This window comes from Labeo rohita, chromosome 7 (genome assembly GCF_022985175.1).
Source record: "Labeo rohita strain BAU-BD-2019 chromosome 7, IGBB_LRoh.1.0, whole genome shotgun sequence".
In the NCBI taxonomy this organism is placed as follows: domain Eukaryota; kingdom Metazoa; phylum Chordata; class Actinopteri; order Cypriniformes; family Cyprinidae; genus Labeo; species Labeo rohita.
In genome coordinates this window covers 16,202,914-16,216,816 of record NC_066875.1, presented here as the reverse complement: position 1 = coordinate 16,216,816, position 13,903 = coordinate 16,202,914, and the positions used below count along the sequence as shown (strand labels likewise).

At 41.7% G+C, this 13,903-nt stretch overlaps 1 protein-coding gene across 6 annotated transcripts in view; it reads right to left on the bottom strand.

The window, feature by feature from the left end:
* The window catches only part of pcdh7b (protocadherin 7b), a 135,157-nt gene extending 129,982 nt beyond the window's left edge, over window positions 1-5,175 (bottom strand). For all 6 annotated transcript variants that reach the window (XM_051114700.1, XM_051114701.1, XM_051114702.1 and 3 more), the window contains exon 1: window positions 1,300-5,175. In XM_051114700.1, coding sequence (XP_050970657.1) covers window positions 1,300-4,386 — 3,087 coding nt within the window. In that variant the 5' untranslated portion in view covers window positions 4,387-5,175. The remainder of the gene's footprint in view (window positions 1-1,299) is intronic.
* Window positions 5,176-13,903: the final 8,728 nt, after the last annotated feature.

The following is a 13,903-nucleotide window of genomic DNA, read 5'->3' as shown; positions in this document are numbered from 1 at the left end:
TTGTGAGGAAGAAAAAGATAAAATGAGAAAAGAGAAACAACTGGGATATTGGAAAGAAGCAGTAGGCATAAAAATGAAGAGATGAGAGTAGGTGTTTCTAAATACACAGTGGGGGGAAAATTAAAATTTCAAAAAGCACAAACCAATATGTATATGTAAGGAAGAAAATTCCGTAAAATGTGTGAGGGTATGTAAGAGAGAAAAGGCTATCTTTGTGGCATGTCTCTAGAAAGGGCATTGTTCTGGAATGCAAGAGAGGACACTACTTACGCCATGTTAGATAGGAATCAATAATGCATTAACCACCTTAGAAAACACATGAAACGACAGGGCAAGTGTTCTTTTCCTGGCAAATCTGGACAATGAAAGGGCTGACTTCATTTTGAATTAACCTCACCAAGCACTGGGGCGCTCCACAGGACAGGGAACAATAATGATATGAATTGATTATTTCACACATGTGCCTAAGAATTTACAAAGCCATTTCATGGCTGCTGTGACAAAGGGCTTTTTATGCTTTAAATAATGGCATAAACAACAAGGAGAGTAGAAGCGGTAAAAAAATAAAGATAAGAGAATGTGAGAGGGAGAGAGAGAGTGATGAGGCCAGATTTCACTGCTAGGTCACTGCATTGGTCCAGACACACAAGTGCACAGGAATGTTAAACGTGACCTCCCACCCAGATGTTCCCAGTCCGTTCGGATAAGCACGTTAAAACATGACACCACAACTAACATTCCACCCTTTTCAATCTTTTCTCCCTCCACTGCATCTCACTCACCCCTCCTCTATCCTGCCTTCCTCCCAAAAAGAGAAAGAAGTAACCATGTTTTGATAAAAGAGGTTGGGTCGTGCCCCAGCCGCAAACCTACTGCTGAGACGGAATAGCTGTGAACCAGAGCCATATGTGATCCCATTCGATCTTCAGGCGCACACACGCAGACAAAGGTCACCAAGGCTGACACCCGCATCTGCCCTACAACTACACTAAAAGACGTGCCAATGTGTCCGCAGCGTGGCCTCGGCACCCCAGGTGGCCCGGCGGATATGATATCCCTGACTGAAGAATGCCTTCATGTCGCTTTTAGCATTACATCTAAATGGCACTCTGAGGCGAAGCAGGTCGATACAGGGAAACAGAAGCATTGGCTAAAAATACATATATCCAGCATGATAGTATTACAGTGTAGGCTGAATAGTGTTGGTGTTTATAGACACTCAGATAAAGCTTGAAGATTCAAGTATAAAAAATGTGATTGATATCATAGATTCGAAATGATAAAAGATGTTGTTCTTACCTGTTTGTTGTACTTGTTGATGGTTTGGCTACTGTACTCAGAACAGTGGTCTGATCCGATGGATATGTTATCTCCAGTGCCGACAAACGTGTTGGCCGGCGGCAGGTCCTGAACAGCCTGGTGCTTTTTTCCTGCCGTTGGCGACTGAGGGTGCAGCTGAACTGTGGGCAAGGGTGAGCTGGATTTGTAATGGCGGGCGAGATCTGGGCTTCCGGGGCCACCGTTGACGGACCGATAGCGGCCCATTCCCGGACTGTCCGACAGTTTCTCGTTAACGCCATCGTAGCGCTGCCCATTCGGCTTGGATGCCTCGACGGTGACGATGCTGCTGTATAAAGGCTGTTTAGACTTTTTCTTATTCTTGTCTTTCTTGGGTTTCTTGCCTTTATCGTGTTGCTGAGGAGTGAAGAAGTCCTCATGGTCTTTCTTTCCAGCCTCATAGCCATTCTTGTTCTTTGGACGGCAATAGCGGGCCATGACGACCACCAGGATGATAAGAATCACCGTCATGATGCCTGATATAACTCCTATGGCGATGCTCAGCCGTTGCTTTCCTAGGTCATAGTTGGGGTCTCCTGCAATGTCAGCATTGAGCGGGGTACCAAGACTTCTGGCAACTTGCGCCTCTACGATAGTGGAGTTGGACAGCGTTTCGTTAACGTAGATATGGACCAGTGTGGTGGTGCTTTGCGACGGAACCCCGCTGTCGTTCACTTGCACAACCAGCCGATGAAGGCCAAAGTGTTTTTGCTCCAGCTTGCCAACTAACAAGATCACTCCGTTCCATTCATTAATTTCGAACAACTTAAAGGGATTGCCTCCCACAATTCTGTAGCTGAGGTTAGCATTAATACCTGTGTCGGTATCAGTAGCTGAGACAGTCCTGACCACCGTCCTTATGTTGCTAGAAGGAGGAAGCAGCGTGTATGAGCTATTCATTGGAAAAGTAACTGTGGGGGGATTATCATTTACATCCATTACAGAGAGAGACACCGTGGCCGTAGCTGACCGGGGCGGATCGCCTCCATCAACGGCTTTGACACGGAATGAATAATTGTTTTTTTGCTCACGGTCGAAAGCCACGTTTGAGAAGATGGTACCAGTGTTGTTGTCAATGGAAAAGATATCTTCCTGTTGCTCAATGTATAGACTCATGTCTGCATTTTGTCCTTTGTCAGCATCCATGACTGTTATCATGCCAACAGGGCTGTTGGGTTGCAGGTTTTCCTGTATATAGAAAGTGAACACATCCTGCATGAACTTTGGCTCATTGTCATTTTTATCCGCCACCAGGACGACCACAGTGGCTGAGCCCTGCAGAACAGGCATGCCTTTGTCTTTGGCGATAACTTTGAACTCATATCGCTCCGTCTGCTCCCTGTCAAGTATAGTGTTGACACGGATGTCACCAGTGTCTGCATCAATGGAAAATATCCCGTTCACAGAGGAGTCCAGGGAGTACGAGATTTCTGCGTTTTTGCCGCTGTCTGCATCTAAGGCCACTACGGTGACGACACGCTCGCCGGGAGCATTGTTTTCAGGAAATGAAACTTCCACTGTGCTTTTGCTAAAAACTGGTGGATTGTCATTCATGTCCCCCACTTTTACTATCAGTGAATTGTTGCTAGAGAGGCTAGGGCTCCCAGAGTCAACAGCAACAATGACCACGTTATACTCCTGCACTGCCTCATAATCAAGTGGTGCTGACGTATGGAGAAAGTACTTCTTTTTGTTCATTTCACCCTCAACCTCACTAGCGGGTTTGAGCTGAAACGGAACATCTCCCACTACGGTGCACGTCACTATACCGTTCGGCCCTTTATCTCGGTCTGACACTTGGACCAGAGCGATGGGTGTATCGACAATCACATCCTCTGCCACATTAGCCACACCGTCTTTGAGGAATATGCGTCCTATTTTTCGGATGTCAATATTGGGGACATTGTCATTTTCATCTTTGATGTTGATGATCACTGTTGCCTTGTCAGTCTTAGGAGGCTGGCCACGATCACGTGCCATGACTGTGAAGCGAAGCTGGCTCACGTCTTCACGGTCAATTCTGTGCAAAACACTGAGCCAGCCAGTGCTCTCGTCGAGCCGCAGCAGTCGTCGCACTGACTCTGTGGCTGCTCCAAAAACATATTCAATCTGTCCATTCACGCCAACGTCGGTGTCACCCGCTTTTAGCTGGAGTATGGGGGCACCTGGGGAGCTGTTTTCTGGCAGGTCTGCCTCATAAACACTCTTTTCGAAGCGTGGGGTGTTATCATTTACATCTGTGATCATGACCCTAAGAATGGCCTGGGAGGAGCGTGGGGGGTCGCCCCCATCTCTAACACGCAGAGTCAGCTCATAGGAGTCGCGCTGCTCCCTGTCCAGTGCCCCTTTGATAATCAGCTGCGGCTGCTTCTCCCCGTCTGTGGTGTCAGCAACTTGAAGTTCAAAGACGCTGCTACGACTCGCCCCCTCGTCGAACCTCCGCTTGCCCATGTGAGTGTCAACACTGCCGGAGCCGGAAGTGCCGATCCGTCTGACAGAGCTCTCGCCGTTGTCCTGAATTAACTCGTAGCGCTCAATTCCATTCCGACCGAAATCTCTGTCGGTGGCCGTGGGCAGGAGGTAAAGTGTGCCAATGGGTCTGTTCTCCTCAACGGAGAGCGTGAGTACAGGTGAGGGAAAAGACGGCGTGTTGTCGTTTATGTCTAAAATGATCACTTTGCCCTCGAAGAGATCGACCCAGCTCTGTGCGGGTCCTATCACGGACACTTCGAAATCTATGAAACACTCGTTCTCATCAAAAATCATTTGACACTGCGGCAGCTTTTCGCGGTCTATCCGCCGCTCGTTCGTGCTCAGGTCTCCGGTCATGTTATCGATTTTGAAGTACTCAGAGCCGGATTCTAAGGTAAAAGTCACATCCATGCCAGCCGTGATGCCAAGGTCCGCGGCTACATTACCCACCCGGACATCGGCAGGACCCTCCTCAGCCAGGCGGTACCGGAGCACTTGCTTGGCTGCGGGCTGACTCAGCAGCTGCAGAATAAGAAAGCAGTAGCTTAAATAGTCCACAATGCCTGTAGTCCTCATCGCTCCTCGCGGGTTTTCCAGCAAAATTGAACGTTGATTTTGTTTAAGGGCTTTTTCACCTTCTTCTCGCTTGTGTTTAAGCGCCTGTTTCTCACTGCATGTGTTTTCACAACCGGTTACCTCTCTGTGGTTACCAAACTCAGACAGAATAGCGCATATCTGTTGTTTTTTCTTCCCTCTCAGACTAGGCTCACGCTATTCCCTTTTCATTGATTTGTCCCTCAAAAATATGCCTAACACTGACAGAAAGTCTTAACGAATTCATTCAATATTAAGCTTGAAATAAACATGCCAGAAATTACTTGCTGAGACTACTCCGTCTTTGCCATGACTTGACATCGCCGAGTCTTTTCATTAAAGGCAGCGAAGCCAGATATTCAATCCATTGCGCAATCAATTAATAAGGTTTTAAATCCAGTCTTCCCAGATGCGAACTCTCCGCTCCAGATGATATCCGACCACACGGAAAAGAAACTGAAATATCAGAACTTCTTGTGCCACGGATGTAAGCCGCAAATGATCTGTCCTCTCCGTGTGCCGTGTCCGCGCGCACAAGATTTCTCCAGTCCACTCAGCGTCTAATAGTTCTCTCACTTGCACCAGAGAACGAAAAAAAAAATCTCCGCAGTGCCACTGTGCCGTTCAGCGTTAAGGCAAATTGCAAAGCTGAGCAACAATGAAGTTATAATCCTGGCAGAGATGCTAGGAATGTGGTATTTAAATTCCAGCGCGAGGACGGTCCCTCTGTCCAGCGCGCGCCTCTCACCTGCAGCAGAAGCGCGTGTGTATCTGCCGCACTCTGCGCGCGAGTCTCTCTCTCTCTCTCTCGCTCCCTCTCTCTCTCTCTCTCTCTCTCTCTCCACCCCCTTCGCGCTGCGCTCCCTGTGCGACAAACAAAGCTCAACTTGATCGCTTAGTTTTACTGTTTGAGGAGGGTTTCTTCTTGTTGGTTCGCAAGGGCATTTTATTAGCGTATACATAATTTACTGTCCACAAATGAGCGTTTGGAGACAGTTGGAGGTTCACTGTGCGAAATTATCCAATGCTTTCCAAAAAGGGGTTTGACTTTTCAAAGGGAATTACATTTTTTGCTGAGGTCGGCGTCGCGCAATTCAAAACTGTTTTGCCAGCCGTCAGCTATCTTAAAGATGCTGCAAAGATATTTACGTTGTACAAATCTATAATAAAGTGATAATGGCAGTATTTATGTTTTGTCGACGCAGTGCGCGATACTGAGCGTAACTGAACTGTTGCTATGGTTACATCTTTATTCAAACAAGACTTCTATAAGCATGTGTCTATTTAGCACATTTTGTATTTAGTCTAACTTTGGGGAAATGTATATTCTTGTATGTAAATTGCGTAATTTTAAGTATGTCATATTGTCAATGGGATGTCGTGTAACTAGTGCAGTTTCACAGACTGTGTTATTTATTTTAACGTGTCAGCAAATTACATCACCATATGTCATAGTGCATTCAACCTTACTTTACAATCGAGGTAAGATTATTAGGTAGGACTGTAAAAGTAGAATTAAATCTGTTTTGTTGTTTGCACTTCTTGCTCCGTGCATATCCCAACAGTACTCTATTCATTATCCCACTCCGTGCATCCCAGATCTCGGTTTCGGTGCCCCTTGTGGCTTCCTGGTCTGCTGGAATATAAATGTGTGTGGTCGTTCGTGGTGAGATTTCTTCTTCGTCACGAGTATGTACGCGGTGAGTTCTTCTACTACTTAACACTCATTTTTCTCCATCTGTTATGGGCTTTTTGCGCAGAAAAGGCACCACGGACAGCGACGCTCGGTTGACTCACCGGTGTGAAGGAGTGAGAGAGCGAGTGCGGTGACTCTCCGTGACCAGAACTCTGATGGAGACCATCAAATGCACAGCGCAGAGCTACGATTTATATACCTCTTTTAGTTAGTACCCTGCGCGTTTCCGTTTGGTGCTGTAGCAGATTTATCTAGTAATGCAGTTCATCCATAAACACTTCTTTGAGGCAGGTATTTCTAACTGTACATTTACCCTTGTGAGGAGGCGGGCTTCAGGGGATATGTGTGCGATTTTTGCCTATCTAAAGTGTGACTGAGAGGGCTGAGCTGACTGTATCCCCAGCGCGCAGTGACTGGACCGGAGAGCTGCCGCTTGCAGAAGGAAGCCCCGCTATCCATAATGTGAACAGTGCGCCAAATGTCGCTACACAGCGCCCTCTGTTGTCCTCTTAAAAATGATACTGAGCAAATTAGTCATTACTGCATATATGTTGAGGTGGAGTTGTAGTATGTATAAAGCGGGGGTTTCCTTATATATCTGCATAGGCTGTAGTCTATCTGCTCGCTTTCAATTTGTGAGTCAAATTCGGGCACCGTTTTCACTCCTATTCCCTGCAGTCCGTTTCTCATTTAAAAGTACTGTCACTCATTAGGACGTTAATGACATTTGAAATGAGTGCTTTCAAAAGCCACTAGAGGGTGTTACCCTTTTTAGTGTGGAGTGCATGGAAGTTAAGAGGTCAGCTTTTTAATATAGAGTCATTAATTTCTAGGCTCCTCTCAGGTGGATGTTTCAGGTTGAAATAGATTTTAGATTTTTCAATATTCTTTTGTTTGTAGGTTCCAGTTCACCTAAATGACATTCATTGTCTATAGTGACTTTAACACACCTAAAACGTGCAAAGTGGACAATTAGTAGCTTCAAATTTGCAGCACATAGGAGTGATGGAATTAGGCCTATTGTTAACCTAAAGTAAGAGACAGTGGACAACAGCATTAACATTCTAAAATAAGTCTGGGTAATTGTGATGATTTAATACTGTGCTTAAGGAATAAAAAAAAAAAAAAAATATATATATATATATATATATATATATGAAAATTAAAAGGTTAGTTTAAAAAAGAAACAATGAAAAGAGGTCCATTTGTGTGAGAAAAAAAAGTCTATGCAGGTCCATTAGTCAGAAGGAAAACACTGCTAAATTATTAAATGTGTCAAGAAAATCATTCTAAAAAAATGATACTGTCTGCCAAATATGGGCAAAATTGCTTGAGCAAACATGAACAGCGGTTCCAAGTCAAAACAGTCCGACAAGGATAGACATTTTACTGGATAGTCATACATAATTAAATATTACAGAAATACATTCTGAAAAAAAAAAAAAAAAAAAAAAAAAAAAAAAAAATTCACCACAGAATTGAATCAGCACTTCTGTAAGTCTGAGAAATGTGCTGGGTTTCTGTCTATGACTGTTTATTTATACAATATCAGGTCATTTAACATGGCTAGGTACACCCAAAAGCGAAAAAAGATGAGCATTGTTATGCCACTTTTTGTAATATTAAAAGGCATAAGCATAGAGACACTGTTATGTTTATAGATGGCTGAACTACAAATAAAAAATATGATCCAGCACCAAATCATATGATTAAATGATGAGTAGTTTTTTTTTTTCTTTTTTTTTTTTTTGGTTTAGGAGTTCACAGTTTTTAGTTTTGTGCAAGATAACAAGAAGGCAGAGGGGGTGTGTGGAGAAAAACAGAATCATATCTGTGTATGATTGATAATAAAGTGCCAAATCTCAGAGAGTGAGAGCGGTAGTGAGAACCTGTGACAAGAATAACTCAGCTTCCACACATTACATTGCAGAGGTGCCACTGAAAGGTGTCACAGCAACTTTTACAAATGTGATGGAAACTGTTCAGATGAGGTTTTATGAGCTGATTGTAAAGGCTACTGCTAATCTAGACTGACGCAGGTTGAATCAGGTGTTTTGGACCATGCATTGCAGTTGATTAATGTTTTCACAATCCATACAAAAGGTAAAAACCTCTAAGAGGGTTGAGATCATTTTCATACCTGCTCTGCAACAACTTTGTGGTAATTAGACAGTCACTTCCTCTGCACCGTTAAAAGTTTCACTTCAAATAAAAGGTGGCATCATGGCTTTGATGCAACAGATATGATATCTTGTGGTCATTTTAAATGGGATCATCAACCGGCAGATTGGAAAATAATTAGGTGAGCGTCGTTCCACATGAAAGCTTCATTTTTATCTTGGATCTGTCATGTGCTTTGCCAAACAGCCATAACAGTCCTCCCAGCAACAAACACACCCACACTCTTCTGTGTCTTTCCCCTTTTGTTTGCTGCAGTGTAGTTAGATGAGGTGTGTGGGCAGTAACTTACACCTGCCGATTGTTTGGACTTTGTAGAACAGCAGCACTTGTCTTAATCTCCGCAGGCCAGCAAAACGAGACCACTAGAACCTGTATGGTGCTTCTGCTGAGTTAAAAGACATTGTTGTTGACCACCTCTGTGAAGTACAAGTAGACTTGCTCTCAGACTTTTAGAATTAAACTTCCTCCATATGAAGTAGCTAGAAGACCTTGTATCTTGTATATACGGATCTATACTGACATCTTTGTATCACAAACAACAATAGTTGTCAGGTGTTGAACTCAAACAGATATGTATGGCAAAACTGGGCCAGACAAACACACACACACACACACACACACACACACACAACTAAATATGCTCTATTATGCATGCCAGGCAGTTGTTGGTGATAATCCTACGCTCATATCTATTGACTGAACATGTAATACACATGTCACCATTTTCACATATGTTTTTTGTAGTTAACATGGAGACTTGCACATTTTTAAAGTGCCCCTATTATGGATTTTTGAAAATAACCTTTCATTCAGTATGCTGATATCATATACTATTTGAACTGAACTGAGCTGAATGATGACATCATTGAATTCATGACAAACTGCCTTTAAATGAAAATTGAGTGTTTACTGTTGCCCTTTTCCATTATTGATGCACTATTTTCTATTTAATACTGTATAGCCACTTTGTCACACTTCTGTATTGTTAAATGCGGTATATAAATAAAGGTGACTTGACTTGACTACAGTAACACAGTTCTAAGTGGATGAAAAGTTTTAAAGTGCACCATGTATAAAGTTATTGTCTTGCAAAAGAAAGAGTTGACGCTGATTCATTTAAACAAGTCATTTTAAAAACGAATCCCATCTGTTTTATGTTGATGTCAACTTGAAAATTTGAAGGGTACGTCATAAAACTCCCATGTCATTTTCTCCTCCAACTCCAAAATCACCCTACATCGTAGCAGAAGTACCGACCCAGTGTTTACAAAGTGAACATACCAGGAGGGTCAAACACCTTTTACAATAAAATGGTAAAACAACAATGTAGGACAATTTTGAAGTTAGAGGAGAAAATGACATGGGAGTTTTTCAATATATCATAACTGTATTGAACCAGAGTACACAGAGTACACATACGAATTGCAGAGTGGAACAAGACGAGCATTTGAGGTTAAAAAGTATATACATTTTTTTTTTTTTTTTAGAAAATAACTGATCATCTTGCTAGATAAGACCCTTCTTTCTCAGCTGGAATCATTTAGAGTCCTTTGAAGCTTCATTTAAACTGCATTTTGAAAGTTCAAACTCACAGGCATCATACAAGTCCATTATATGGAGAAAATTCCTGGAATGTTTTCCTTAAAAACCTTAAATAAATTATCAGGGAGTTTTTATTCTGTGGAGTAATCTTTTAAAAATTATTGCTCTCATGTACTCTGTAGCATGCAAAATACATATTTAGTTGTTGTGTTCACCACGCGCAGCTTGTAGGTCTCTGGAAAACTGGCTAACAGCAATATCTGTTCGCTCGCAATTAGAAATCTAGAAATACGTTGATGAATAGTAAATGTTTGTTGCTGTTATAACTTGGAGTTATGATAAAGAATAGAGAAGTACATTGGTTTACAAATTGCAGTGCTTTATCAATATGTTTCTGCATTGGGCTAACACATATTCCGTGGCTGTTTGGGTGTTTAATGTAATGGTGATGGGCATTCCGTTTCCAACATGTGCTGCATGCAGTAGACCAATCACAACAGACTGGGTCAACGGACCAATCACCGCAGATTATCGTCATGCAAAGGAGGGGTTTAGAAAAATGAATCATTGAGCAAACCATCTGGGAGTTGTTGAGGAAATATGGTAAAAATAAATGCATATTATAAGACAATGAAAGTGTTTTTGACCTTGCCTGCATGTCAGCCTGTTGTTGGTGACTCCCAAAACCAAAATATGAACCTTTCATAAGCCATAATAGGGGTGCTTTCAAGGTAAATGAATGGCCAAAGTGCATTAAAAGTTTAGTTGAAAATGGTTTTGTGTAAATACCCCCTTAAGGAAAGGTAATTAGGACGGCAGGTGTGGCAAATGGACTAATAACAAGGTAAGAAGAGGGTTGGGTCAAGACATTAGATTGGAGACCGCATAACACATAAAAAACAAACATAATAAAAGCCATGTGCTCACGCTAAACATGACTGTACAAGAGCATGTGGCAAATGAACCATCATAAGACATCATTAAAAAATAAAAACACACCAAACTGACAAGAGAACATGGCAAGGGACTTAACCCATGCCACATGCACAAACATGGAGAATGAGCATCCAGGTCCTGACACCAAAACCAGCACAACACTAAACAAATGCGTCAGGGACCAAAGCCCATGCTCCAGACACAGAAGGAGAGCACACAGCCAAGGGAACAATCCCAAAGCAGAGTGTTCACCCAGGCACCAGAACAAAATGCAACATGGGTATCAGGATCCTATCGCCAACCCCAAACATGATGGAGCAAAGTGGCAGAATCCTGACACAACACACATACACACACAAAGAGGTTCTTCAGCTTTTCTTTGGGGTGGTTAAAGTGCTACATACCACCACTGCCATACAAAGAACCCATAAAGCCCCTGTATAGTTCTATAAATGTTCTCTTTCTTTAAATGTTCTCTTATTTAAATGAACTCTCTTTTAGTCTCTTAGTTTAGTTGGGAAAAGGATTCAAAACACAGTTTTGACATTAAAATACATTGTATTTCCTGAAGAAACTATAAGGAAATATAAGGAAATATATTCCTATAAGGCCCCCACAAAAGACTTTTTAACCTTTTTGAAAGCATAAAAGTGATTCAAAACAGCTTTTACAGTGGTGTGCGTTTGTAGATCCCCGAAGCTTTTTCTGTAGAAATCTCTATCTTACTATTACTCTCTGTTGTTTAAAGTGATATAATATATCTCATTCCCACCAGATTTCTGATATTATCCATCAAACTAATCTGATTGATCTGATCGTTAGTTTTTATTCTATAACCGCGAGTGCAACGCCGTGCTGTGCGACAGCATTCCGTTAGCTGGTTAGCCTGCCATTCCTGTTTCCTTTCTCATTTCTATTCGCGTCTACTACCGTTTTCCTTTTTTCTCTCGCTCTGTTGTTTTCTCCACCTGCCCTTCTCTTCAAGAGTTCATCAAACAACAGTGGTGAGTTGGAATTCTTCTACAATCATGGTGAGTAATGGCTTCTTCTCCTACTATTGTTGTCTACACCACTTGTCACATGTATAGTTTATCGATCTCTGTCGGCAGTGAGGGATTTACATGTGATAAATGCAGGGAAATAGTTAGGCTGACAAAGAAGATTTCAGAACTAGAGACACGCATCCAAACTTTAGTAAGTAAGAATGTGGATAGTAAGAATGTGAGGGCCCCAGATACGGCTTTGGATGCGTCTAGCCCAGGGAGTCTGGTACATTGTTCAGTTCCAGACTGTGAAACGGCATAGTCGCGGGTCAAAACACCACTCTTCCGTTCTGATCAGAACAGAAAACAGGTTCTCCCCACTCAGTGACGCACCCTAAAACCTCTGCGTACAACAACCCAAAACACTGTCTAATACTTAATGGCTGTTCTATCAATTCTTCATCATCAGTTAGGAACCTAGGTGCGTTATTTGATAGCAATCTTTCCTTCGAAAGTCACATCTCTAGCATTTGCAAAACCGCATTTTTCCATCTCAAAAATATATCTAAAATACGACCTACGCTCTCAGTGTCAAATGCTGAAACATGGTGGTTGTTCTGCTCGCTTAATAAACAAACTTCAGCTGGTCCAAAATGCAGCAGCTAGAGTTCTTACTAGAACCAGAAAGTATGACCATATTAGCCCGGTTATGTCAACACTGCACTGGCTCCCTATTAAACATTGTATAGATTTTAAAATCTTCAGCTAATTACTTATAAAGCCCTGATTGGTTTAGCTCCTCAGTATTTGAGCGAGCTTTTATCACATTATAGTCCCTGACGTCCGCTGCGTTCTCAAAACTCTGGCAATTTGATAATACCTAGAATATCAAAATCAACTGCGGGCGGCAGATCGTTTTCTTATTTAACACCCAAACTCTGGAACAATCTACCTAACACTGTTTGGGAGGCGGACACACTCTGTTAGTTTAAATCTAGATTAAAAACCCATCTCTTTAACTTGGCCTACACATAACTCATTTCTATAATCCAGATCCGTTAAAGGATTGTTAGACTTCATTAATTACCAGGAACACTTCCCATAACACCTGATGTACTCATTGCATCGTAAGAAGAATGGCATCCAAGCTAATATTAGTCTGTTTCTTTCTTATTTCAAGGTCACCATAGTCACCAGATCCAGTCTGTATCCAGATCAGATGGTCACTGCAGTCCCCCGGATCCACCTAGAGATGACTTCTACATCCCTGAATGTCAGCAGGGGCCATGTCAACTATTTATATTAAAATAAAAGAAGCAAGCTCTGCCCAGATTTAAAAAGTAATGTGAATGTAACGTAACACATTACTTTCCATACAAAGTAACTAAGTAGCATAATTAGTTACTTTTTAGAGAGTAACGCAATATTGTAATGCATTACTTTTAAAAGTAACTTTCCCCAACACTGGTAGCAGCTTTAAAGATATACACAGCACTTAAAGTGGTTCTTGGTGATTACAAGCCAATAAACCACTTTTAGTGCTATTTAAAGTGCACGACATTAAAAAAAAAGGAACAAAATCAGTTCCAATGAAGAAACAGAATAAACATTTTTTTTAATACTTCTTGACATCCCTCTAAAAAGAAAAAAAAAAATAAAAATCAGAGAAAAATTCTAGTTTAGAAATTATTTCATTCATTAAAAATGAATTGAATATTTTTAGTTACATTATAAAAGAAAGAAAGAAAGAAAAAAAAGATAAAATGTGACCTTGAGTAAAGTACTGATTTTTAAATGAATTTTAGGGCAAATTCTAAAACTCTCGAGACTCTCAAATAAATCATTAAATTCTTCTTTTAAAATATATACACATGTGCTGGATGGGCTTAAACTCTGGAGCTTAAGTGTGCTTGAAATAAAGCCTCACTAACAGAGTGCAATAAATTAGTTTTATTGCTCGTTACTGTGACACTGAGAGGGGAAAGAAAGGCACAGAATATGTGCCCTTTCCATGACTGGAGAAGGCACTAAAAAGCAATCCAGATTTCTGGATTCCCTCTCCAATGGCCCCCCAGCTACGACTATTTATAACTACAAATGTTCCTTCTAGTTTGCTTGGCCATCAGGTTTGTCCCATTGGAGAAACATAGACCTTCATAAG